We start from the raw sequence: 27,324 nt of genomic DNA on the forward strand, positions 1-27,324 counted from the left end.
CCCCTCTTCTCCATGTCTCTTCTACATCAACATGTGTCCCCTCTTCTCCATGTCTCTTCTACATCAACATGTGTCCCCTCTTCTTCATGTCTCTTCTACATCAACATGTGTCCCCTCTTCTTCACGTCTCTTCTACATCAACATGTGTCCCCTCTTCTCCATGTCTCTTCTACATCAACATGTGTCCCCTCTTCTTCATGTCTCTTCTACATCAACATGTGTCCCCTCTTCCTCATGTCTCTTCTACATCAACATGTGTCCCCTCTTCTTCATGTCTCTTCTACATCAACATGTGTCCCCTCTTCTTCATGTCTCTTCTACATCAACATGTGTCCCCTCTTCTTCATGTCTCTTCTACATCAACATGTGTCCCCTCTTCTTCATGTCTCTTCTACATCAACATGTGTCCCCTCTGTGGGAAGAGACTCTGAAAGTTTCAGGAACAAAGATTCTCTCTCTTTTTGATCCATTTCTATAAAAACCTGTCTGAAAATGAGCTGATCAGATTTTGGCCACTTTATGATGTCATAACGATGTGTTGTCTTGTGTAACCATTAGCCAATCAGCAACCAAGGTAACCCCCCCCCCCCCCCCCCCCCCTTATCACCTGAATCTCCTCCTAGAGCACCATTGTGTTCTTGTTAACCACATATCTCTCAGAGGGGCGTGGGGAGGGGCTCCTTATATTCATCTACACCAGTGTTTCTCAAGCTTTTTCATACCAAGGACCACTTAACCAATAAAAAAAAACACTGCGGACCACCTAACTCCACAAATGTCCAAACACACATCGTTTTTCTAGAACAGATTACAAATCGACTGAAAATGTTACAAACAAGTGGCAACATGCGCAATGAAGGTGTTGCGCTGGGCTATATCATGCAATCAAAAGTGAAACTTAAGCTCGCTCCACTGCGGAGATATTCCCGCGAGAGTGCGGAAAACTTACATTTATTTATTCATTTCAAATATGACATTTTACCAATATACTCACGGACCACTAGGGGGCACACTTTGAGAAGCACTGATCTAAAGTGACAGACAGAGAATCAGCTCTTTTGAAACGGGGCTGAAACAGAGGGGATTATGGGTAATGTTGCAATGATCTGTTTGGTGTCTGGAGCCTAAAAACAGTATAATAGGAGACCTTTAAAGTGGAAACAGGGTTCAAGATGTGACGGACATATATCAGACCTTCTCCAGACTCTGAGCAGCTTTCTGCAGAGTCTTCTCGAGCCACTCGAACTGTCCCGCGGGGTCCGTCATGTTTTTTGTCACTTTATTAGGACCGTAGTAGAGGATGGTGTTCAGACTGACGACCCGCAGACCAGGCTTCGCCAGCTGGGAGTAAAAACCTCCTGAAGGAAGAGGACAAAACCAGAAAATAAAACCCGACAACAGACAGTTATTGTGATCAATCATCAAAGAGACTCTTTTTCTTTGGTTAAAGTTAATTAGCTTTTTCAAAACAGGACTTTTTCAATTGGACCTGAATATGTTTTATATGTTTGCAAACTCAAACTTGAATTACAAATTAATATGGTGTAATTTAGATATATAAAAAGGATCAGACTACCGTTAACCAAAACTTCATTTAATTGTTTAATTAGTTTAATCTCTCATGAGCATATGTGCAGGTTTTTAACGGAGGAAAACCCGCTAAAAATATGTCTTTTTGTGTTTTGGGTGTGTCATGAAGGTTTAGTAAACTTTTTTTTTGTGTGTACATGTCACTTATTTAGTCTCCATTTCAAACTGTCTGAAAATTCTGACTTTTTCTCAAAATGTTAATAATCCCTCGTCATCGGCTTGAGCTTGAATCTCAGGATCCATGTATCTGTAATCCTCTCCAGAATGGAAGTAGTCATCACATTTTGGCGAAGGATGCGTTGCCATGGAAACGGCATATGGTGAGATCTCAGATTTCACGTAGAGCTGTTGAGGCATCGACCAGTGATATCAAAAAAATTTTTTCTCAAAATCTGAAAATTCTTAATTTTTCTCAAATTCTGCCTTTTTCTTAAAATCTAAAGATTCAGATTTTTTTCCTCAAAATTCTAATGTTTTTCTTCAAAATTCGGATTTCTTTCTCAAAATTCCGAATTTGTCTTAAAATTACTCAAATTCTGACTTTTTCTCAAAATTCTGACTTTTTCTCAAAATTTCTGAATATTTTTTTCTGAAATTTGTAATAATCACTGGTCACCGGCTTGAGCTTCAATAATCAGGATCCATGTATCTGTGATCCTCTCCAGAATGGAAGTAGTCATCACATACAGAGCATCAACTAGTTCCTGAACAGTGTCCTTCACATGCTGATATCCAAGAGAGGGAGTTACACAGTCACAAGATGGAGGAATAGAAAGCAGTATTCAATGTTTACTTCAGATTAGCTCCACGTCAGAAATGAGCATGCTTGTCATATGTCTCTCTCCATAGAGGCTGAATCATCATGTTAATCACATAGCTATCATATGCCTCAAACAGTCCTGATGCTCTTCTAGGTAATCACACATCCTGTCATGTTCACAGCTACAGTTGATACCTTTGATATCATGTTACTCTCATGTTGGAAGAGTACCTTCAGTATTTTCCCAACAGAGGGTTAGATAAATGGATTGAAACCATGTTGGTGTGTGTGTGTGTGTGTGTGTGTGTGTGTGTGTGTGTGTGTGTGTGTGTGTGTGTGTGTGTGTGTGTGTGTGTGTGTGTGTGTGTGTGTGTGTGTGTGTGAGGATTAAAGGAGACCTGTTACCCTGAGAGAGAGTGAGCAGGGCTTCATTCTGCAGCCACGGCCTCCACAGCTCTGCAGCAGCTCGGTACACGGCGTTAGTGGAGGTCGGCATCTGGTCCTAAAACAACCACGCACAGAAAGAGGTCAATATGTACGCCTTGCAGGAGATCAATAAATGTCTTCACCTGCCGAGACAATACGGATGAGATCAGCATTTAAGATAAGATGAACTTTAATTGGGAAATATTTGCGTTGCATAAAAGACAAGGCATTGGACATAAGAGAAATTAAAAAGGGTAGAAATAAACAATTCTAAAAAGTAAACATCTAAAAATAGAAATAAAAGCGCATTAAAAAAGTAGAACATATACATGTTGATATATAAAAGTAGGATATTATATTTATATGTCATGCAAATAAATATGTATAATGCTTTCCTAAAACGCAACATTTTTTAACATTTTCTAAATCAAGAATCAGATATTAAAAGGTGAGCCAGAAAACACATCCCTCTCTATTTTCCTCCATACCCAAATCTCTTAAAAAGGGGCTGCAACGGATCTGATACAGACTGATCCAGATTTGAACACTTCTATGACGTCACAGAAGTGGCGCTACGGCTATTGGGCCAACTCCACCAATCAGGAGGAGACAGCCACGGACATTGCCGTTGGAAAGCGCTGGAGACGCTGTAGTACATATGCCAGGCCTGTAGATGGTGCTGTTCTCACAGAATCAGCCCATGATGCAAAGACAGTGTTAAATTGAGCGAAATGAGGAATGGCTAAAATGCATGATCTGTTTGGTATTTAGAAAAATAAAAAGTATAAATATGCCTTATATAGGTATGGTCCTACACTATATTATTCAAATATAGCATGATCGGTCCACTTTAAATTTTGACTAATATCAATTCGCAAATATTAACATTAGATGGAAATGAGATGTTGAAAAGAACACACTCAGATATAGCTTACATATTTGCCTTAAAATGCTCAAATTTGAAGATATGTTCATTTCATTTCACAACAAAAGGCATAATACAAATGGATGAAGTGACTGAGTATTAGAAAAGCCTTCCTCCTTCATTCCAATTCTGTAAAATAATGGTGGAACTGAGTAAAAAGTATTAACGGGGTAACACTTTAGGCTAAACTCATACTGAATGATGCTATGTCCATCTACACATCCTCCTTTTTACCATTGCGTGCCGTAAGCAGACCTTAAATCTAAGTTACCTTAGATTTAGATGTATTGAATATATCATATTCCAATTACTTGTATATAGACACTATTTTAACTATTTTATCTGTTTTATTGTGTTGCACTGTTGGAGGAGCCTGTGACCTATGATTTTAATTGACATATCTACACTGTAGCTAATGTAAAAATGACACAAAAAAAAAATCACAATTATTGCGCGAGACAGTCCCCAAGCCTCACATAAGCGCCATTTTTAAAACAGACGAGCTACCGTCAGCAAGTATTTCTAATTTCGACAACGTACGAGGTACAGACGTTCCTCCAGTGTAGAGAAAACCAAAAAAAGAGAGTCATTATAGAGCCGTCAAGAACCATAACGGCCGGAGTGGTTCCAGTAGGAAAACATGCCTACACTGCGTGGTTACTATGGTTACTACCCACGTTACTAACTGTAATGGAAAGGCAGCTTAAAGTGAGCCGAGCAAAGGTGAACCAAGCCATGGCGAGCCGCGCTAAAACTTGAAGTCGAAATGCGGCTTAAGTTACCTGCGGCCAGTAGTCGTGGTTACCCAGCGCGGGGTAGACGGTGATTTTGGGGAAGTGTTGTCTGATCGTCTCCGTCATGTTCCCGATCACCTGGACCACCAGGTCTGTGGAGAGCTCGCCTGCAGGGACGTGAGGGGGACTGTCTCTGGGGGACAGGAGGGAAACATATTGATTATTATTTATTTATTAACACTAGAAGCCCACAAGCAAATGAGCCACCAGAATATGATTAGGTTTATTTGAATTTACAGGGAAACTAAACGGGGATTATTTGGATAAACTGACCACATATTGGGAATACAGGCTGAGAATAAATTCAAATATATACAGTTCTATAATAATTAGACTGATAGAAATAAAGTATGATATAAGGATTCGGGTGCTTTCAATGTTACAGTAAAATATTCCCAGTTAAAATGTTGAAGTTTTACTGAAATTGTGAATATGCGGTATGAGTCAGCACTAACGATAGACTGATATTTCTGCAATATGTGTTGAGAAAACCCTGATTTCTCCACACATATAACTTGACCCCCACAGCACAGTGCATTTCCTCCTCAAGTGAAAAGTCAAAGTCATGCTACAGAGCTCAATAACAAAGGAAGCAAGAAATCTGCCTGCACAGTAACTTTAAATTTGTAAAGACCCCCTGGGGTGAAGGATCAAGTGTTTCCTTAAATATGTTAATAAGCATTTATGAATTCCTGGATTAGCTGCTGATCAACAGAGAGCTGGGTGGAGGCTTTGCTGTAGGGACTTCATGTTTGTAACCACAGGTTAGTGAACATTAGTACGCACTTTACTCCAGAGAATACAGAGTGTTTATTTATGCTACTGTTTCTAAAACTGAAACTAAACATGGAGAAACGAGAAGCTGTTTTTGCACTTTTATCTTAGTATTTAATGCACATTTTATTATTTTTTAGAATTAATTAGTTTATATTTTTCTAGCTCTTTCCTATTATTTTGGCTCTTTCATGCCTACTTGTAATTGTTTTTAAAATGGCATTTAATTATAAGTTTATTTTGCACTTTTCTCAAAGCTTTTGATCAAACACTTTAAAATCCGGGTGCTTGCATTGGACTCCTTTGTTTACTTCCGTAACATAGTATATCCAACAGATTGTACGTGATAGGCTAAGGGCCGGGACATCTCTAAGCGGTTGGCCAATCACAACAAAGCCGGCCAGCTAACCAATCAGAGCAGACTGGGCTCTGGTTTCAGACAGAGGGTGAAAAGAGGTGCTGCAGCACAGGCAGTATGAGAACAATAAAGAGCTTTTTGAACATTAAAGCATGGAGACATGTAGAGACACTACATACTGATATACACCTGAACATCAGCAGGAGAGGACTCTTTAAAGTAGAGACACTACATACTGACATACACCTGAACATCAGCAGGAGAGGACTCTTTAAAGTAGAGACTCTACATACTGATATACACCTGAACATCAGCAGGAGAGGACTCTTTAAAGTAGAGACACTACATACTGATATGCACCTGAACATCAGCAGGAGAGGACTCTTTAAAGTAGAGAGACTACATACTGATATACACCTGAACATCAGCAGGAGGACTCTTTAAAGTAGAGATACTACATACTGATATACACCTGAACATCAGCAGGAGAGGACTCTTTAAAGTAGAGACTCTACATACTGATATACACCTGAACATCAGCAGGAGAGGACTCTTTAAAGTAGAGACACTACATACTGATATGCACCTGAACATCAGCAGGAGAGGACTCTTTAAAGTAGAGACACTACATACTGATATACACCTGAACATCAGCAGGAGAGGACTCTTTAAAGTAGAGGCACTACATACTGATATGCACCTGAACATCAGCAGGAGAGGACTCTTTAAAGTAGAGACACTACATACTGATATACACCTGAACATCAGCAGGAGAGGACTCTTTAAAGTAGAGACACTACATACTGATATACACCTGAACATCAGCAGGAGAGGACTCTTTAAAGTAGAGACACTACATACTGATATATACCTGAACATCAGCAGGAGAGGACTCTTTAAAGTAGAGGCACTACATACTGATATGCACCTGAACATCAGCAGGAGAGGACTCTTTAAAGTAGAGACACTACATACTGATATACACCTGAACATCAGCAGGAGAGGACTCTTTAAAGTAGAGACACTACATACTGATATATACCTGAACATCAGCAGGAGAGGACTCTTTAAAGTAGAGACACTACATACTGATATACACCTGAACATCAGCAGGAGAGGACTCTTTAAAGTAGAGACACTACATACTGATATACACCTGAACATCAGCAGGAGAGGACTCTTTAAAGTAGAGACACTACATACTGATATACACCTGAACATCAGCAGGAGAGGACTCTTTAAAGTAGAGACACTACATACTGATATACACCTGAACATCAGCAGGAGAGGACTCTTTAAAGTAGAGACACTACATACTGATATACACCTGAACATCAGCAGGATAGGACTCTTTAAAGTAGAGGCACTACATACTGATATGCACCTGAACATCAGCAGGAGAGGACTCTTTAAAGTAGAGGCACTACATACTGATATACGCCTGAACATCAGCAGGAGAGGACTCTTTAAAGTAGAGACACTACAGATATACACCTGAACATCAGCAGGAGAGGACTCTTTAAAGTAGAGACACTACATACTGATATACACCTGAACATCAGCAGGAGAGGACTCTTTAAAGTAGAGACACTACATACTGATATACACCTGAACATCAACAGGAGAGGACTCTTTAAAGGTCATTCGAGTTTATGTGGAAAAAAAAGGCCAAAAGCAATAGCTACAAAAAAAGAGGAAGTCAAAAACATCCATAGTGACTTCCCTTTATATATATTTAAATAGAAACTTCCTCATTCTTTAAAAACCTCAAAGTGGTTTGGCATTTTGAACACATGCTGAACTGCTGCAAAACCACAGCTCTAGTTTCTATGAAGTGTTCGTCACACACTTCTCCTTTTCACTCAACAGATTCAAAGCCCCAGTTTTATTCAAGAAAGCAAGAAAAAGTCATATTTCTCTTAGAACAAGAAGGAGAGGAAATCGCTATAAAATCACAAAATCTATCTAGACTTCTTCAGAAGATGGCGCCGGTGATGATGGCTGCCGTGTCTTTTGCTGCTCTCCAACTCTGCATATTCTATTTACATGTATATAAACTTACTGTATGGTTAATGGTCATCATTATCTGACTGAAGAATAGTCATAAACTCAATTATATTGGTGAGCCAATCTACTTATTTATATAAATAGTTATCGCTGCAATAAACCGTATTTAATTTTGTCTTAATTCATATTCTGTTCTTGTATCATATATATACTTTTTGCACTACTTTTTATTTGTATTTTTGTATATTATTATATATGTTGCATTGTTGGAGGAGCTCAGGTCAGAAGAGTTTCATTGCCATTTATACCCTGTAGCTTTGTGCATATGACATAAAATAATCAAATCTTTGAATCTTGAATCTGAATCCTCACACTGACCCGGTCCATATGATGAAGTCGTCCGGCTTTGTGAGCGTTGCCATGTGATCGAAGGCCGACTGGATGAGGCGGTAGGGCGAGTCACACAGGAAGTCTCCGAACATGCCGGGGTTGGTGGCCGGGACTCCTTTAGAGGAGAAGCACACCTTGGTGGGGTCCGGGGTCAGGTGGTAGGTGGGGTCCAGGTGGAGGTCAGTGATGTGCCAGAACCTTCCTGAAGAGAGATGGAGGGAAGGTGGATAAGAAGAAGGGAGCAAAGAGACAGAGGGGATAAGAGTTAAGATACAATATTACTTTAATGGTCTGATCAAGTCTGAAATTTGACATGTATCACAGCAGCTCCATGTGTAACATCAACATAGTCAAACATCAAGAGACAATACATGAAAAACAAACATAAATAAATTCAAATAATGCATGCATTTTTGCATTAACTTCCATTCAGAAGAAAGGATGAAAGAGACACTGAAATATATACATTTATTAGGACATGTGCATGGTTTATTTTGTACTAAAAGACATGCAAATGAGGGTTAACATGTGTTAAAATAATGTCATGTATTTTTTGCATGTAGTTCCCTTTAAGTTTTATTTTGGGCTGATTAATTCATATCTTTTTACTTGCTTGTTGAGCACTAAATAATGGCATAAGTCCTATTTTGGAAATATTTAAAGGTGGGGTAAGTTTGAGAAACCGGCTCGAGATACACTTTTTGTTATATTCAATGGAATGCTCTTAACATCCCGATAGCAATGAATATCTGAAGTGGTTTGAAAAAAAATCCATACAAAAATGTCATCTGTGGAAGCCGTGGCGCTGTAGAAAGCACGACCAATCATCTGAGCCGGCCCGGCTAAAGTAACTGGATGGCCTACCTGCCTGTCAGCCTTCCATCTGTGCACAAACTTATCTCTTGCCCTCATTGGTCATGTGCGCGTTCGTGTGTGTTGGAGGAGGGGCTCTGTAAGGAAGTGGCACATTTGTTCCGGTTGTCAAATTCTAGCACACTCGAGCTGGTTTCCCCAAAATTACCTTTAAGATGACAAATTAATTGTATTATTTATTTGATTCATGTTAAGTTATAAAACCATCTCCAAAAGCCTGTTTTGAAATTAATAAAAAGTAAAAAAAGACAAATTAAAACCATTAAATTACATGTCAGGAGAGTTTATGGCCAAACTCCATCTAAAAAAACAGTTAATTAGTTGGTTAATGATCATTTACATTGAATTTGCACCTCCCATAGAACAAATTAACAAGTAATATAAATGAACAATATCTTAGGGTTAATTCGGCGTGCATGCCATCAAACAAAAAGCACTAATTTTAATTTAAAAACTACTTTTACAACTGAATCCTCATGTTGTTCGTCCTCTGGCAGAGAAACAATGCATGTCCATTTACTCTGAACATTGCACAGTCTTATACATTCAACAAAAAGACACACAAATAAACTTCTAGAACTCCACCTCCAGAGTTCAGTAGCGGGGTTTCCTCTCACCTGTGCCCTGCAGGTAGTTGCTTTTAGCGGGCGCCGCTTCCAGGGGAGCCGCTCCACACAGCAGCAGCAGCAGCAGCAGCGGACCAACACAAGAAAGTAGTCCCATGTTCATCCTCTTAAAAATACACACTGTTTGTATGTTAAAAACCCTCAGTTTGATGCAAAACATAAAGTAAATTCAAACTAAAGTATGTAAGTATGCAGGTCGTTCTCCTCAGAAATAAACAGGAAGTGCACACAGGTCATGTGACTCGTGTTTTGACGCTCAGGAGGAGGAACTGAAATCTGCTGCTTATCAATAAAGGGAAGTAACGAAGTGCTTTTATTCAAGTACCGCAGGCTTTCTGTAGTGAACATTGAGGTAATTTAATTGATCATATCCTGAATACTTTTATTGCATCTGTACCACATGTTGTACGTTTTACACAACTTCATTGACAGATATATTACAAAGTACACACCAAATATATTATAAGTGTATAAAACAGGGTGCATTAATATACATTTAACTTCCAAACCAAATATAAAATAGTTAAATGTGGCTCCAACAGTGCAAACATAATCTATATTATACTTAACTAATCTATAGATATATATTTTTACTTTATACATTTACTGTTGATTTCTTATTTTATGTTTTACTCATGTGCATTTACCTGCTGCTGTAATAAAACAATTTCCCAATGTGGGATGAATGAAGTACATCTTATCTAATCTAATCGTACATGCCTACAGTACATAGATACAATAATATGAAACTATTATCTAAAGGCTAATAGTGAAAATAATTTCTCTTTTTTTTATGCTTTTGGTTCATTTGCATATTTTATTTTGCTTAATTGCATTTCCATGGCAGTGTTTTTACTGAATGGAGTGTGTACAGTGTAATATTTGTACTTTTACTTGATCTGAATATTACCTACATCCATATTGTACTCTTTTAACACACGCCCAACATTTTTGGCTTTTGACCCCGAGGCAGGGGGTACACATCGCCCCTCATCTCCAGATGAATGTGTTGGACATGACTTATGAGCACTCTTAATCCAAAAATAATATTGTTTCTTGTTGTATGGTTTAATATTAAATACCCCTTAAAGACCAAAGAGATACAAACTATCCAGCATTTTAGAATCTATGACATATTTCAATACTTTTCTGCAACATACACTGCAACTTTTGTTTCCTGTCCATCTAATTATCATGTGACCCCTCAACTTTGGGATTTAAAGGGTCACTTCACCCAAAATGACCTTTAGGGGGTGTCTAGCCATGCAGTTAATTGCATCTTATAGATAATTAGATATCTGTCTCTGTCTCCACCCCTGTACAGTCAAGAGGGATGTTAGTGTCCACCTTTTAAAAAGATACCTTTAAAGAGGCTTTTCTTTCAAAATCATTGCCCCTTTTTAAACTAAGTATTCAAAACACCTTGCTATCAAAAAATATATATTATAAGCTCATTTTTAGTAGTTTAAATTAAACAAATAATGACATTGAGTACTGCAGGTGAAACCACATCCTTTATACCACGAGAGGTGAGTGATCAGATATGTTTGGGTGACATAATCATTTAATTAATCCATGCATTAGTTGAATAAATTGTCATATTATATCTCTGTAGCAAAGGTTTAAGGGTCATTTAAGGCGTTAAAATCCAATAATAGAGCAAGTGTTTTCTATGAGGGGGTTATTTAGCAAATTAATGCAATTCTTCCAACTTTTTTCCGAAATAAAAGTCACCGGTTTTGAAGCATACGTCGTGAAATAATGTGGATTTATTTTGTAGATTGACAGTTAATGGCCTCATGCAGAGAAGTGTTTCTGTTCCCCTCCTCTAAAAGGTCAAAGGTTGAGTTTTTCGGGGGGGTTCAATGTCTGAGGGTTTAACACCATTCATTTGATCCGAGGTTCATTAGTGAATGATTGAACCATTGCAACACATAAGACAGGAGTCAAAGATGTAATCTCTGTGTTTTTTTATTTCATGTTTTTCTCACACAGGTTTTCAAAGACGATCCATCCGTCACCACAGAAATGTTTTCATATATAAAAACAAAAATTCTTACAAAACATGTGCAGCCTGCAGGCCTCGGACATGTGGAGGAGGATGGAGTGCAAAGAGAAGCAAACAGTCAACAATAATTATAAAATCAACACTTCGTGGCCGGTCGGGATGCTGGCAGTCGGAGCACTTATGCCTTCTCGTAGCTGCGGCTCGCGTGGATGTCTTCGAAGGTCAGATTCTGCAGAGAGAGAGAGGACAGATACCATGAGAGGTCATTCAAACAATAACAAATACATCGTTTTATTGCAGAAAATGTTGTTTTTCAACAGCTTAAGTGAAGTATCAGGGGTGAGGATGCTTCTGGAAAGCAACAGGTTGGGACTTTGTTTGATGTATGCATGCTAATTTGAAAGAATTGCATGCTTGCTCAACAAAAACGGAACCATTTTTTTTTTATTTGCTTTATTTCTGGAGCTCCAGAAAGACAAAAAACTGTGTCTTTTGTGACTTTTTTTAACATATTTTGATGCTACATTTGATATTTGAATGCCTTTTATTTTTGTTACAAGCCCAAAAAGAGTTTGTCATGCACAAATGATCCCTATGTAAAGTCAAACACCCTATGCATTGCCCTCATAACCTAAAAACAGCGTCATTTATTTCCCATTAATATAAAATATTCTGTATTCATTATTACGTTAAGATTTTATTTTTACAAAATCAGAAAAGCTGAAAGGCAAATGGAACTGTTTTAGTGTCATAGCTTCTACAAAATGGACTCCTAAGCCCTTAACACATAATGAATGCTTTAAAAATAATATAAACTCAATTTAAAACAATGCCTTTTGTCTTGGTGCTAAAGATCAATAACGCACAACACATGTCCCAGATGGTGGGATTAAATCCACGTGGCCACACAATAAATCTGTTAAATGTCTCTTTGTGTTGCTAAGTATATTCACTCTATATAAATCAAACAGGACATGAACTGGTGTCGATCCGGGTGTTTCTCTCTCACCATGACCAGCTTTCCGTCCTTGATTTCTCTGACGAACTTGGTCTCTTTGCCGTCCCACTTCTGGACGTGGACCAGCTTGTCTCCGTCCATGGTCACGGTGGACTGAAGGACAAAAGAGAGGAGTGTTGTGAGATTAGCACATTAAGAAGCTGCCAACTGTTGGTCTATTTCCGGACAACATGTCAATTCCTGTCATTGACCCACAAATACAAACAAAGGAATACCCTGTTTGACCCCCTGAATGCATGTGGGGAAAATACTATGTAAATGATATTCTGTACACAATGCGTGAGAACAGAAGCAAGAATAAAATCATGGATTAAATACAAATCCTATTAATGACCCACAATGAGAAACAAAGGAACTACCCACTAACAAATACAGTTTTATTGGAAAAAAACAGTTGCAGGATTGAAATCTTGGGTTAAATAAGATTTGTGACTTTTAAAAAGGTAAGATTTAAAGAATACAAGTCCAGCTAAGACTCTGGATACTTCATAAAAAACATTAAATATTGCTTTTGGGGGTTTTCTGCATACTTGAATTTGGATCTATGAAGAGTCTTTGGTCTTATTCTTTCTATGTTTTTTGGTCTTTTTATGATTCTGTCATCTTACCTTGCAGTTCCTGTCGTCGGCGGTGGTCTCGTCGAACTCCTCTCCCAGCTTGAAGGAGATCTCTGTGTTTTTGAAGGTGCTCTGGGTGCGGACCACCACCTTGTCTCCCTCCTGGCTGATGATCACAGTCGGCTTGGTGACATTTCCAACCTGACGGGTGGCAAAGCCAACACCTGAGGGGAGGAAATAGGTTTTAAAAGCACTTTTTCACAACATTTAATCTGAAGCTGCAAAAAAAAGTCATAAAAAGGGGATTTTTCTGCATGAAACTAAGATATTATATGTAAAACACACAGAAAAAGCCTGTTACTCACCGAGGGCTTTCATGTACTCATCAAAGTTCTCACTGTCGACCAGTTTCCAAGTGGCACAGAAGGCGTCGACCATGGTGAAGGTTTAAGAGGCAAAGTAATCTCCAGAACAAACTCAACAAGCTGCGGCTTTTGCAAGTTTCCCCCCTTGAGTTATCATTCTGCTTCTTATTAGTATTCATGCAGGTGGGTGGCGCCACACGGCCCATTGGCTCAGGAGGTTTTCTCTGAGCTGTGATTGGTTATTTAAAATTGGGTCATGGTCTTACTCTTTAGACAAGAGGGAGAATAGCTAAATTAGCCCATTTGTATGCCTAATGATGTAATTACTCTCATTCATGGGTGTCAGCTCGGGGAGATAGAGGGGGGCGGGGGGGGGGGGGGGGTGGTGGCCGTATCTCAGCCTAAAGACATCCACTTTTATCATAGAATAAAATATATTCACCTGCATTTCTGAGTCACATTAGGCATCTTTAAATGCCCTCTTAGCTTGTATTGTGTGGTCTAAGACTGGGCTTCAGAGAGCTGGTGGTGATCCACACAGTTAGCAATCTTTACCAGCTAATCCATATTTATGTTTTAATTAATTTCCCCACGTTAATCCGTCAGGAATGTGTCATGTACTGTAGAGCGGAGCCAGTGGAGCAGAATCAGTGTGTTTGACAGCCCTTTGTCCTGAACTGCATTAACAGCCACCCCCCACAAAACTGCAATTTCTTCATGCTCAACACACACACTAATTACTGTCTATACATGTATGTGTGTGTGTGTGTGTGTGTGTGTGTGTGTGTGTGTGTGTGTGTGTGTGTGTGTGTAGATTCTGCTTTCTCATGGAGTTAATGCACGATACAAGATTTCTACCAACGAAAGTTTGCAAGTAGGCGACTTCTATTAGACAAGTAACACATGCTGTCAAGTGATAGTAAACTCATCATTTATGGGTTATGATTTGACATTTAAAGACTAATATGTTTTATTTGACCCCCAAAGCATTGTTGAATGAGAAAGGGGCCATATTCTGCTCATTTTCAGGTATATCAGTATGTAATGTCTTTACTTTAAAGAGTCCTCTCCTGCTGATGTTCAGGTGTATATCAGTATTTAGTGTCTCTACTTTAAAGAGTCCTCTCCTGCTGATGTTCAGGTGTATATCAGTATGTAGTGTCTCTACTTTAAAGAGTCCTCTCCTGCTAATGTTCAGGTGTATATCAGTATGTAGTGTCTCTACTTTAAAGAGTCCTCTCCTGCTGATGTTCAGGTGTATATCAGTATGTAGTGTCTCTACTTTAAAGAGTCCTCTCCTGCTAATGTTCAGGTGTATATCAGTATGTAGTGTCTCTACTTTAAAGAGTCCTCTCCTGCTGATGTTCAGGTGTATATCAGTATTTAGTGTCTCTACTTTAAAGAGTCCTCTCCTGCTGATGTTCAGGTGTATATCAGTATGTAGTGTCTCTACTTTAAAGAGTCCTCTCCTGCTGATGTTCAGGTGTATATCAGTATGTAGAGTCTCTACTTTAAAGAGTCCTCTCCTGCTGATGTTGAGGTGTATATCAGTATGTAGTGTCTCTACTTTAAAGAGTCCTCTCCTGCTGATGTTCAGGTGTATATCAGTATGTAGAGTCTCTACTTTAAAGAGTCCTCTCCTGCTGATGTTGAGGTGTATATCAGTATGTAGTGTCTCTACTTTAAAGAGTCCTCTCCTGCTGATGTTCAGGTGTATATCACATGTCTCCATGCTTTAATGTTCAAAAAGCTCTTTATTGTTCTCATACTGTCTGTGCTGCAGCACCTCTTTTCACCCTCTGTCTGAAACCAGAGCCCAGTCTGCTCTGATTGGTTAGCTGGCCGGCTCTGTTGTGATTGGTCAACCGCTTAGAGATGTCCCGCCCTTAGGCAATAGAAGAGTGTTACATTGTGATGTCACTATGATCCGGCAGTACATTTTGGGGGATTTTAGCCTTTGCAGACGTTCACATGCACTAAAACCAATATAACACACTACAGAAAAAGGGAAACCTCCCAAAAGCCCCTTTAAAGTGAATCTGCACAAATGCCCTTTTTCTTAAAATCTTAAAATATGCATTTTTATGTAAGCCAATGTTTAAAAATCTTCACTCTCTTTTCCTACTTACTATGTTTTCATATCAAAGGGGAAATACTGTCCGCCTTATTCACTCTAAATATCTGGTAGTTGTGTTCATGTTCCTGAAACTCATCTTTTGGTGCTCTGGGTCTATTTTCAGACAAACATGAAATATCATTACATTTTCACTCCTTCTCTTCACTTTTTGTCCTTTAAATATATGTTCTTCTTCCCTCTTTCATTTCTCCATGCTTTCACTACTTCCATATACATACAAATCTATTTGAATTTTTCTTCACAAACACTTAAATGGTTAGAATCGTATTTGTTTAACCGATCTTAGTATGTGAGAGTTCAAAATCATGAATCTGCTGACCTTCATCTTTCGACAGGGGTCCCACAAGGTTCAATCCTGGGACCATTACTATTTTCGCTCTATATAAATAATTTACCATCTGTATGTCCTGACACAAACATCCAAATGTATGCAGATGACACGGTAATATATGTACATGGAAGCAATATGACACAAGTGGCTAATGAACTGACAAACACCATGGTTCATGTAACAACTTGGTTGGAACAATGCTGTTTGCAACTAAATATTTGTAAAACAGTATGCATCGTCTTCACCAAAACAAAGTCCTCTTGTGTTGCACCAGATGTTTTGTATCAGGGGAGAGGCTACAGGGTGTGTCACAATACAAGTACCTTGGAGTCATGATTGATTCAACACTCAATTTCAAGGCTCAGGTTAAAAAAAATGTAATAGGGTCAAATTCAGTCTGTCAAAATGTAGGTTCACCAGAGATTAGATGTCAATTGAGGCATCTCTGATGTACGCACACTCAATAGGCGCGTTCACACCAAGTAGCCTACTTTTCCCACAAAGGTTCCTGAGAACTACGATTTAGTTGCGTTCACACCAAAAAGTCCCAGGAACTAAATTAGTTCGAGAGAACCTTTTTTCCCCCCTTTTCAGTCCCTGCTAGAGAGCAGGGACTTTCGTGGGAGAAAAAGCTTCCTGTGTCTGATTGGCTGGGCGTAATGCAAACCACGCCCTGTCAAACTCGCAAAAACTTTTGTGAAGCTGCCATTTTATTATCCTCGTATTGCATTATTAGCATTAGCCCAGCACAGAAACGCAGAGAGACTAACTTATGAAAACACAAACTAAAACATGGGAGCGGTGGAGATGAGGAGGTGTCGGCGTTCTGGCGATTTACTCGGAAGGCTTCAGTAGAAGCTGCTGGGAGTCCCAGCAGCTTCTACTGAAGCCAGTCCCCAACTCCGGGGACTTCCGGCTGGGGATTTTAGGCGGCAGTATACGCCGTGAAGTTGTTTGCGGCCTGCCAGTAAACCCAAAGCAGAAGATGAAGAAGTGACGTCAGTGGCTTCATTTGCCTAATCCACCCCCAGGAACTAATGTCCGGTGTGAACGCGATCTGTACTTAGTTCATGAGAACTAAAGAGTTCTCAGGAACCTTTGTGGGAAAAGTACTTGGTGTGAACACGCCTTATGGTTCTCTTACACATCACCTACTGTTTAACTACCTGGTCCCATGCCAGTACAACAACATTAAAACCACTGGAGTCATTGTACAAACAAACACTCAAAATACTGGACAAAAAAAAAATCGGAAAAAAATCTGTTTTTTCGCATCACTGCCCAATACTCCAAAAATACAACTTGCTAAACTGGGAAAACCTCATTAAACATGCAAATGATTGCCTTTTTTACAAGATTGTCAACGGCCTTACCTCACCTCTTCAGTTTATTAACATACGCACAACTGCAACTAGGGTAACAAGAGGTGCAGCGAGAGGAGATTGCATTATTCCACTCAGAAAAAGTTCTTTCAGTCAGTCTTCATTTTCTGTCCAATCAGAGACCACATTTACATTTAGTTTATTTAAATCAAAACTCAAAATATGGTTAGTGAGGAATCAGCTCTGCCAACACTGACCCAATATTCTGCTCCTTACAACCCACTGCCTGTGTTTTAATATGTTCTTTGTTTTGTTTTTATTTGTTTTGTTTTAATGTTCTGTATTTTAAATTGTTTTATTTAAGTATCCCAGTAATGTCTGTTGCATGTTTTAAAAGTATTGTATTTACTTGTTTAAAATGAAATGTGTTTTAGGTTGACTTTTAAAATCTGTCCAGGGACTACAGATGAAAAATAGCCTCTTGGCTAACTCTGGCACATTTACAGAAATGTTCATGAATGTGCACTGTCCCTGTTAAATAAATGAATAAATAAAATAAATACAAATCTATTAATTTTAACATTTGTTTAACTTTTCTTTCCTAAAGTTTCGATTACATAATTGAATACTGATTTGATTTTCTAAATGTGCTTGCTTCTTGGAAAGTATATCTTTCAAAGCAAAAAATATGCTTTGTTTTACAGTAAAGTAAAGTCTCATTGCACGAGCTCCCTCTGCTGCAGCACTTTCAGAAGCACACAGTTCACTAACTCAACCTATACTCACATTATTCACACGTGAGAGAGTGTTTGTGTTTGTGTCTGCAGAGATCTGCTTCTCAGTGTGAGAGGACAGTAGAGACCTCCACATGTTGGGAGGATCTCTGCTGCCTCCTACTGGTGAGAAATAAAAGTGTTTGAAACTAAAGACAGCTGAACAAGAACACCTTTTAAAGAGTTTATTTTCACCTGAGAACGTTTTTTAATTCCAACCATACTTGCCAACCTCGAGACCTCAGAAATCGGGAGCAATGCAAAGTTGGGGGGGGGGGGGGGGGGGTGGGGGGGGGGGCTATTAGATTAACATTAACATGCTTACTGTAGTTGTAAGTGCACTGCCTTGCGGCCTGTAGCACCGTCATTGATGGAGCACATGTGTGGGCTGGACCTGTATTTTACAGGGAAGGAGTGAACAGAGAGTAGAGTAGTTGTCGATTCTTGTTCTGTTTTCTGTGAATATCTGCCTCACCCTCAGACTTTGAGTTGCGCGCGCTACTAAAGAGACGTGTTACCATGGAAACCAAACAATGGTGTAGCTGTATTAAAGTCCGAGTGGAAACAGTCGTGTGTAAATCTGATTTTGTCAGAAATCGGGAGAAATGCGGGAGAAATATGACCCCGGGAGGAAACCGGGAGAGGGCAATGAAATCGGGAGTCTCCCGCGAAAATCGGGAGGGTTGGCAAGTATGGTTCCAACACAAAACTCCAAACAAAGCTAAACATATTTCACTTAAAAGGTGTTACATGGAAATACATCTGCTGTCTGGTAAGGCTATTAGGTAACTTCATTTGGTAAAATACAGCACAATCAAATATACTAAAGAAAATGCAATATTCCATTAAATGATATAACTAAATAACGGTTAATTAAACCAAGCAAGAATTCATTAAAAAAAAACATTTTGCCCATGCTCTAATTATTAAGAATACAGTAAATCTCCAGCATGTCTGAACCTTTTTCACAACCCACCTCTAGAGGGACTCACATGTTTTCCTAAAGCTGCTGCTGTACTCTCACTTTGCTGCATTTAAGCCAAAGAAAGCAAAAACAAGGTTAATATAAATCTGATTAAACTCTGCTAGCTGTGCCCTTAAACTCTACATCTTTGATCCAAGCGATCAAGCTATTGATTTAAACATTACATCGGTTTCTTTCTCTGTTTGTTGACGGTGGCGTAGAGGAGGCTGGGATCAGCGGAGGCAGCAGAGGAAGAGGAGGGAGCTCTCACAGTGCTGTAGGTCACTGCATCATCTTCATCATCATGATGAAGGTGAGCCTGCAGGGGAAGGAAAGTGATTATGCAGAAAGGAGTTCTGAAAGTCTTGATTGTCTAGAAGTCTCTGAGAAAATGACCCTACGTCTCACTTGATTGATATCCTCAATAAACATTTTCCTGCAGATTTTATGTTCTCAATCTCAGTTTTCAAGTCTTCTTTAATACAGCACGATGTTCGGTGAGTTATGGTCTCACTTAGAGTAGAATAGACGATAAAGTCACATCACCAGTGTAATCAATGAGACGGCTCACCCTGCTGCTCTTCCTGGTGTAGCTGATGGAGGCGTAGAAAGCACCATCTTCAGGATCAGCCTACACAAATAAAATGTATTATGAGTAGTTATTATTAATGTCACCTATAACACAACAGCTGCTGAGTAAGAAGCAAAGTACAATAAGAGATACTGCCTTTAATTCACTCTGTCTTTTGACTCAACGTACAACACCCGGGCGGCAGTGGGGGACTTGGACTTTGGGCCGAAAGGCCGCCGGTTCACATCCCGGTCGGTCCAAAACAATACGGAGCGTGGACTGGTATCTGTTCACCTCCTGGGCCACTGCCGAGGTGCCCTTGAGCAAGCCACCTAACCCCCAACTGCTCCTGGCCAGACTGACTGCCTCTCCACTCTGGACCTCTCAATGCATGTGCAAAGCATTACTGTGTGTATTTGGATGTACCATAAGAAGCCTGTGCATGGAGGTCCATCTTCTTCGTCTACAGTCAGAACTGTTTGTTGATTTTTTTATGAAGTTTTAGGTTAACCACAACATGAAAAGTGAATATCAAAAACCTTAAACCCTGCTACATTATTGAAATCACTATTTTATAAATGTTTAATTGTTCAGTTTTAAATGATTTTATTTATCAATGACTCACCACGTTGTCATCCGTCTCCGTATCAGTCCCTAAAAGGAATACAAAATAAATGAGACTTGGGTTCAAATCCATGTTGATCAAAAGCTTGTTGTTTGTAAAGTATAATGTGTGAATGTCCTCACCTTGAGTCCTCTTCCGTCTGATGACAGCCACAGTGATTATTGTGAGTGCTGCAACACCCACGATCACAACGATGATCCACCACCACCAACCTGGAAGAGAGGAGTTAGAAGAGTTACATATACTCTGAGGTTTTTATCTCTTTGTCTTTAAACTCTGAATCAACAACATGTCTTCTAACTGTGAATGTATATTCTCTGTTCTCTCTCTACCTTCTGGTTCTGTTTGATTGTCTTCAGATGCAGTGTTGGTCGTCTCTCCGGCTGCTCTCATCTTCACTGTTGTCCATGTTGTTGACACTGTAGTCACCTTCCCTCCATCCTCACCTTAATGAATAAAATAACAACATGCTGTTCAGTTATAAAAACAAATGTAATCATCTCACATCACAACATAAAGATGTGACGCATCAGGATGAATGATTTTAAACAGCTCATCATATTCTCACCTGAGGACTGAAGAGAAACAGCTGAGGTTCTCTCCTGTGACCATCAGACACTTTACAAGTAAATCAAGTTAACCTTACCTGAGTTCATGATGTTTTTAGCTGTTGTTGTTATTGCTGTTGTGTTTGTTGCTGTTTTTGTTGTTGTTGTTGTGTTTGTTGCCGTTGCTGTTGTTGTTGTTGTTGTTGTTGTTGTTGTTGTTGGTGAATTTGTGTCCTCACCTAAACAGATGAACAAAACTTAACAAAACTATTCCATTTTAAACGTCCATAAAATAAACAAATATTGAAGTATTTGTTTTTACACCAGTAAGAAGTGACTTTAAACAGATCATCATGTTCTCACCTGAGGACTGAGGGCTGAAGGTCTGCACGTTGGCACCATCTCTTACTTCACAAGTAAACAACTCAGACCTTGCTGTGTTACTATAAAGAGAAGTGTTAAATGTCACAGAGGCAGAGCAGGGAGACTGTGATGTATTTATCTCTCTGTGATCTTTATCCACATCTCGACCCTGAAGCAGCCACTTCACTGAGAGTCCACAGTCTCCGTATGGCACCACAGAGCAGTTTAACGTCACCTCACCATTGCTCTGATGTTCAGTCACTGAAGATGGAGATATTGTGAGAGAAAAGACAACCACAATATTTAACAACATTTAAATGTACTTCATCCCTGTAATCATCATGATTATTTGAATGATTCAGTTTAGACACAGTTTGAAAACATTATGATGTAAATACTCACTGGTAACAACAGACAGATAAACCACAGAGTCTGGACCTTGTTGTTCTCCTGATGTGTTGAACTGTCTGCAGAGGTAACCTCCAGCATCCTCCTCTGTGACCTTCTTTATAACCAGAGAACATTTATCTGTAACTCTCAGTCTGTCTGATTTAGCTTTGGCTTCTTTGTGAATCTGCCCAAGATTAACCAGCTCTACTGCTGAGCTTCTTGAATCACTGAAGAGCCAGGTAGTTCTCTCACACTTATCCTGATCATGCATCACATTGTCAAAAGGCAAAGTGACTTCATCTCCAGCTCTGACAATACGGGAGTAATCTTTCCCATCTGCAGCTGTTGGGTAAAAAGCAGAAATAAATATAGATGTCATAAATGCTGACAGAATAATGATGTATTATATAAAAAGGTAAAGAGTTAGAGTTCTGGTTGATCTGTTTAATGAATCTTTTAACGACACATTAAAACCAGAGTTAATTACAGATCCACATCACTAACTGAAGTGTTCATAGTGAGTGTGACGATCACTTTAAAGAATATTGCTATGTGGGTTTTAGTGAGCAAGAGTTCACTAAAGTCACCACGTTACAAACACAACTCATCACTCTCAGTTAAAGGAACAGTACGTAGTAAAGTACCGTTAGTGATATTAAAGCTGTTTTATTTCATGTAATTGGTAAATGGTGAATGGACTGTATTTATAAAGCTCTTTATCCAGTCTCTCACCCCCTCAAAGAGCTTTACATACAACAAGTCACCCATTCACAACCAGTTCATACAGAGCAATGTGCCCCTTGCTCAATGAAGGGCTTAGAGACATTTCCCTTTCATGAGTGGAACAGAGAGAGACAGAGAGGGACAGACGTGCATGTCTATATGTCTATACATGACATGACGTTGGTTCACAGCTGAGAGTGTGATTAGACAGGAAGCGATAGAGTCTTTTGACCGTGTTCTTTTTGTTCTTTTTTGATACAGAGAACTTTTAGTTACTTTGAAGCGAGGAAGTTTGTCTTCATGTTTGTATGTCGCCTTGATCAAAGAATAAACCTGATGTGATTCAACGCTACAACGATCTCTGCAAAGTTAGTTATGAAGCAAAGAGAGGCGCGTCATAACCCACACCCCGATAGAGGAAAGTGGATATTAAATGTAGAAACAGATTCAAACTCCACGACAGAAGGTATCATTCACACACCGTTCCCCATTGGGAGAGACTTGGGGTTCAGCATCTTGCCCAAGGATACATCGATTTCAATTGAGAGACGCCCTCACTAGCTTTCACTAACAGTCGTAAACAGTGTGTGTTCTCTGCATCCTCACCTGGAAAGTGGAGCAGCAGCATCAGGAATGAAGACATCATGATCCTTCTGAATTCAGACATCGTGCTTCTCTCTCGGTCTCTGGCTCTCGACTGTCAGAGTCTCTCCCCGGCTGCTTCTTTAACAAGAACTCAGTACCGATGGTAACAGCAGATAAGCGACAGAAGAGGGGAAGTTGAACGTGGGAAGATGTTTTCTGGTTCCTCATTTCACCTCCAGTGTTTGTCTTCTGAGTCTGAAGGAGAAGTGTTTCGATGAGAATGAGGTTAACACCAGCAGCTCTGAAGGCATGACACCAGTGGTTAATTTGAGCCGGATCCTGCCGGAACAGGATCCGGCACCTCTTCATTTTGGCCACCCTGTGTTCCGGCACCTATTTGGGCAGATCCGGTACCTCTCACAAAAAAATCAAAATGTAAATGGTTAAAATGAAATAAAATATGCAGATATTAATTTACAGAAAAAATCCCAAGAATTTCATGTCGTTTATTAAGATTAAGATTTGAAAGAGTCGGAGATCTGTGTTGACGCACTGAAAAGCTGGACCAACGGACAAACGTCTTTCACTTTTGAAATTCGCCACATGAGGAGCACGTCGCAGAGAGGAAGAAACGGTGATTCAATGCAAGCATGTCAAAAAGACAGTTAAATTTACTGTCTTTCTTCAAAAAGAAGGAAGAGGTAATAGACACTTCAAAACGAGTCAGAAAAGCCTCCACAAGCAGCGACGAGGGCAGCTGCAGCGGTCATGTTGATGGTCAAAACCAGGAGGAGGTTAGCGCCGCAACAGCTAGCCAGCTAGCTAACCGACAGCTAGCCAACCCCGGGCAGCGGGTCAGGTTCACCACAAGCCGGAACAGGAGCCAGCTACCGTCAGCCAGGTGGACCACCAACAGCAACGGGTGGGTACCCTGGCATCAACTAGCCCGGTACAACAGCCGGAGCAAGAGGCGAGCGGAACCGCGACATCAGCTGGCTTACAGCAGGAAGATTCAGTAGGAGAGGAGAGCGCATTGAGCGTAGAAGAGTGTGGGATGTCCAGCGACAGGTCAGTTTTTTCTAACTGTGGCCAAGAAATTGGAGGACCGTATGTTATCTCAAGGAGGCCGGATGCCAGATAAAACTGGATATAACAAGTTCATTGAGGAGTTGAAGGTGCTTTACGCACAATACTGGCCCGAGGACGCAGGTGCGCTGTATGGAGAGACTGAGGTCGAGTCACTGTGTCAGCGCTTCAACATTGCCAACCCGCGCGCAGTCATACGGGCCTACAGAACGTACAGAGACTCAGATGGTAAAGACACCCCCGATGAGCTGATGGAGTTACTTGTTGCTGTCAACAGCATTCCCATTGCAAGTGCTGAATGTGAGCGCGGATTTTCTCAAATGAACTTGATTTGCACTCCCAACCGTAGCTCTTTGCTCACATCTACCATGTCATCTTTACTCTTCCTAAATCTTGTTGGACCCCCCCTGGCTAAATTCAATCCAGTCCCGTACGTGAGGTCCTGGGTGGCCAAAGAACACAGAACTGCCACAGACACACGCAGTAAAAGCAGAAAAAAAGAGATAGAGGACAATCCGGACATGCTCGTGATGTGGGGTGTTTTAAACAACTAAATATGGTGAGCAAACATACTGTCTATTAATAGGCCGCCGTGCCAATCTTTGAATAGGCCTAATAAATATTTTTTTTACACGTTAAACCTGTTGAGAAATTAATTGCTGGCTGTATACTGAAGCCCCACCTGTGGTGATGTGGGCATTTGCCTATGTTGTGCGTACTAGCCTAACAAATTATAAATTATCGTCATAACATTTATACCATGGATACTATTTGAAATTGAGGCTTGTAAGTCCCACAGCGTTGCAAGTGGACATTTTCATGTTGTTTTCAGCACCTTTTCTGTATACGTTCCGGGACCTGTACGCGTCTCGTCATCCCTGAGCTGTCATATGTAGGCTACTTTGCGTTCCGGCACCTTATGATTTACAAATTAAGCACTGCATGACACCATATAGAAAACCACAGGCACGTGTTCAGCTGAGCAACAGAGGAATAATTCAGGCCGATATGAGACGGATCAGTTTGAGCTGACATCCAGTCACTGAGGAGGACCGAGCCAAACTTACATTGAGACACAATCTGGATGTTTATATTAAGGTGACTGCATTCCCAGGTCCTGTGTGGCTCAACACCAAGTGCAGTATGTGGAAAAGATTTGCCACTGTTTCCATCTTTGCTGAATCTGTTTATCTGATTGAAAAATACAGGATGCCCTTGTCACCTTAGAGCAGCGGTGTCAAATCCGGCCCACGAATATATTTGATTGGGCCCGCAAGAGCTTGCAAAGAATAAAATATGTTTATTATACGGTTGAATGGCGCTTTACAGAAGCCCGTTGTCCATAAACTACATGTCCCACAATGCATTTCATTTTGTGACGTGCACACTGAAGAGATTTGCAATCTTCTGCCCTAGACTTCTGCTTTTCAGACGTAGTTAATGATGAAGTTATTACCCTATCCAATAATAATCCAATGCAGAGGCAATAATGTAATATAATACATTATTTTATATATATGATATATTCATATATGCATTTATATATAGTCTTAAAGTTTTGAACTGGCTTTTAATACTACTTGAACATAACATTTGTATGTGTTTTTATATGTTTCTAGTTATTGTGCTTTTGATCTTATTTTGTATTATTGTTTTATTATTTTGCTCCTATTGTGTTATTTTATATGTGTTCCCTGCACAGCACTTTGGTCAAATGAGGTTGTTTTAAATGTGCAATATAAATAAATAAAGATGGAGATTACAAGTTACAACCGGCCCTTTGAGTGCAACCATCAGTATGTAGTGTGTCTACTTTAAAGAGTCCTCTCCTGCTGATGTTCAGGTGTATATCAGTTTGTAGTGTCTCTACTTTAAAGAGTCCTCTCCTGCTGATGGTCAGGTGTATATCAGTATGTAGTGTCTCTACTTTAAAGAGTCCTCTCCTGCTGATGTTCAGGTGTATATCAGTATGTAGTGTCTCTACTTTAAAGAGTCCTCTCCTGCTGATGTTCAGGTTCATATCAGTATGTATTGTCTCTACTTTAAAGAGTCCTCTCCTGCTGATGTTCAGGTGTATATCAGTATGTAGTGTCTCTACTTTAAAGAGTCCTCTCCTGCTGATGTTCAGGTGTATATCAGTATGTAGTGTCTCTACTTTAAAGAGTCCTTTCCTGCTGATGTTCAGGTTCATATCAGTATGTATTGTCTCTACTTTAAAGAGTCCTCTCCTGCTGATGTTCAGGTGTATATCAGTATGTAGTGTCTCTACTTTAAAGAGTCCTCTCCTGCTGATGTTCAGGTGTATATCAGTATGTAGTGCCTCTACTTTAAAGAGTCCTCTCCTGCTGATGTTCAGGTGTATATCAGTATGTAGTGTCTCTACTTTAAAGAGTCCTCTCCTGCTGATGTTCAGGTGTATATCAGTATGTAGTGTCTCTACTTTAAAGAGTCCTCTCCTGCTGATGTTCAGGTGTATATCAGTATGTAGTGCCTCTACTTTAAAGAGTCCTCTCCTGCTGATGTTCAGGTGTATATCAGTATGTAGTGTCTCTACTTTAAAGAGTCCTCTCCTGCTGATGTTCAGGTGTATATCAGTATGTAGTGTCTCTACTTTAAAGAGTCCTCTCCTGCTGATGTTCAGGTTTATATCAGTATGTAGTTTCTCTACTTTAAAGAGTCCTCTCCTGCTGATGTTCAGGTGTATATCAGTATGTAGTGCCTCTACTTTAAAGAGTCCTCTCCTGCTGATGTTCAGGTGTATATCAGTATGTAGTGTCTCTACTTTAAAGAGTCCTCTCCTGCTGATGTTCAGGTGTATATCAGTATGTAGTGTCTCTACTTTAAAGAGTCCTTTCCTGCTGATGTTCAGGTTCATATCAGTATGTATTTTCTCTACTGTGACATGTCTCCATAGGCGTCTTCACACCGGAGTACTTTTCCCCGTACTTTTCCCGTTTAGTTCCGTTAGTACCCCTTATGTCACGTTCACGCCAAAAAGAGTACTTAGTGCCGGGAACTTTTACCCCCATTTCTAGTGCTTGCTAGAGAGGTGGTACCAAAAAAGAACCAATTTCTGATTGGCTGGGCGAATTGCAAACCACGCCCCTTAAAACTCTGAAAAGTTTTGTGAAGCCGCCATTGTATTTGTGGCATTAGCATTATTAGCATTAGCCCCGCGCACCAACGGAGAGAAAATAATTTATTGCAACTGTTACGGCTGCTGCCTTTCTGGTCTTCTTCTTTTTTATATGTAAATGAGCTGTGCGGGTGCCCTGACGTCATTGGCTGCCATCTCCTGGTCCGCCTCCCGAAGATTGTGATTGGAGCACGCCGGGCCCGACGCACTCCAATCGCAGCACACAGCCGGCAGGCACCTGCTGGAGATGACTTCAAAGTCTGTGACTGACGATCACTCTGGAGGCTCTGCTGTGTGAG

General features: G+C 40.0%; 2 protein-coding genes across 2 annotated transcripts in view; both read right to left on the reverse strand.

Moving 5' to 3' along the window:
• The window catches only part of LOC307016301 (cyclic GMP-AMP phosphodiesterase SMPDL3A-like), a 12,844-nt gene extending 2,480 nt beyond the window's left edge, over positions 1 to 10,364 (reverse strand). Inside the window, exons 1-5 of the mRNA XM_079645341.1 lie at positions 9,515 to 10,364; positions 8,013 to 8,226; positions 4,484 to 4,628; positions 2,756 to 2,852; positions 1,192 to 1,358 (exon numbers count right to left, since the gene is read on the reverse strand). Of these exons, the coding sequence (XP_079501467.1) occupies positions 1,192 to 1,358; positions 2,756 to 2,852; positions 4,484 to 4,628; positions 8,013 to 8,226; positions 9,515 to 9,683 (792 nt within the window). The 5' untranslated portion in view covers positions 9,684 to 10,364. The remainder of the gene's footprint in view (positions 1 to 1,191; positions 1,359 to 2,755; positions 2,853 to 4,483; positions 4,629 to 8,012; positions 8,227 to 9,514) is intronic.
• A 1,112-nt stretch (positions 10,365 to 11,476) lies between these two features.
• Positions 11,477 to 13,620, reverse strand: LOC307015856 (fatty acid-binding protein, brain). Its single transcript, XM_079644779.1, has 4 exons — positions 13,472 to 13,620; positions 13,158 to 13,330; positions 12,541 to 12,642; positions 11,477 to 11,760 (listed from the first exon to the last, which is right to left on the reverse strand). Exons 1-4 carry the CDS (start codon positions 13,542 to 13,544, stop codon positions 11,710 to 11,712), a joined length of 399 nt encoding a protein of 132 aa, XP_079500905.1. The 5' UTR covers positions 13,545 to 13,620; the 3' UTR covers positions 11,477 to 11,709.
• Between the last annotated feature and the right edge of the window lie 13,704 nt (positions 13,621 to 27,324).

The sequence above is a fragment of the Notothenia rossii genome (genome assembly GCF_949606895.1).
Source record: "Notothenia rossii genome assembly, chromosome: 8".
NCBI classification, from domain to species: domain Eukaryota; kingdom Metazoa; phylum Chordata; class Actinopteri; order Perciformes; family Nototheniidae; genus Notothenia; species Notothenia rossii.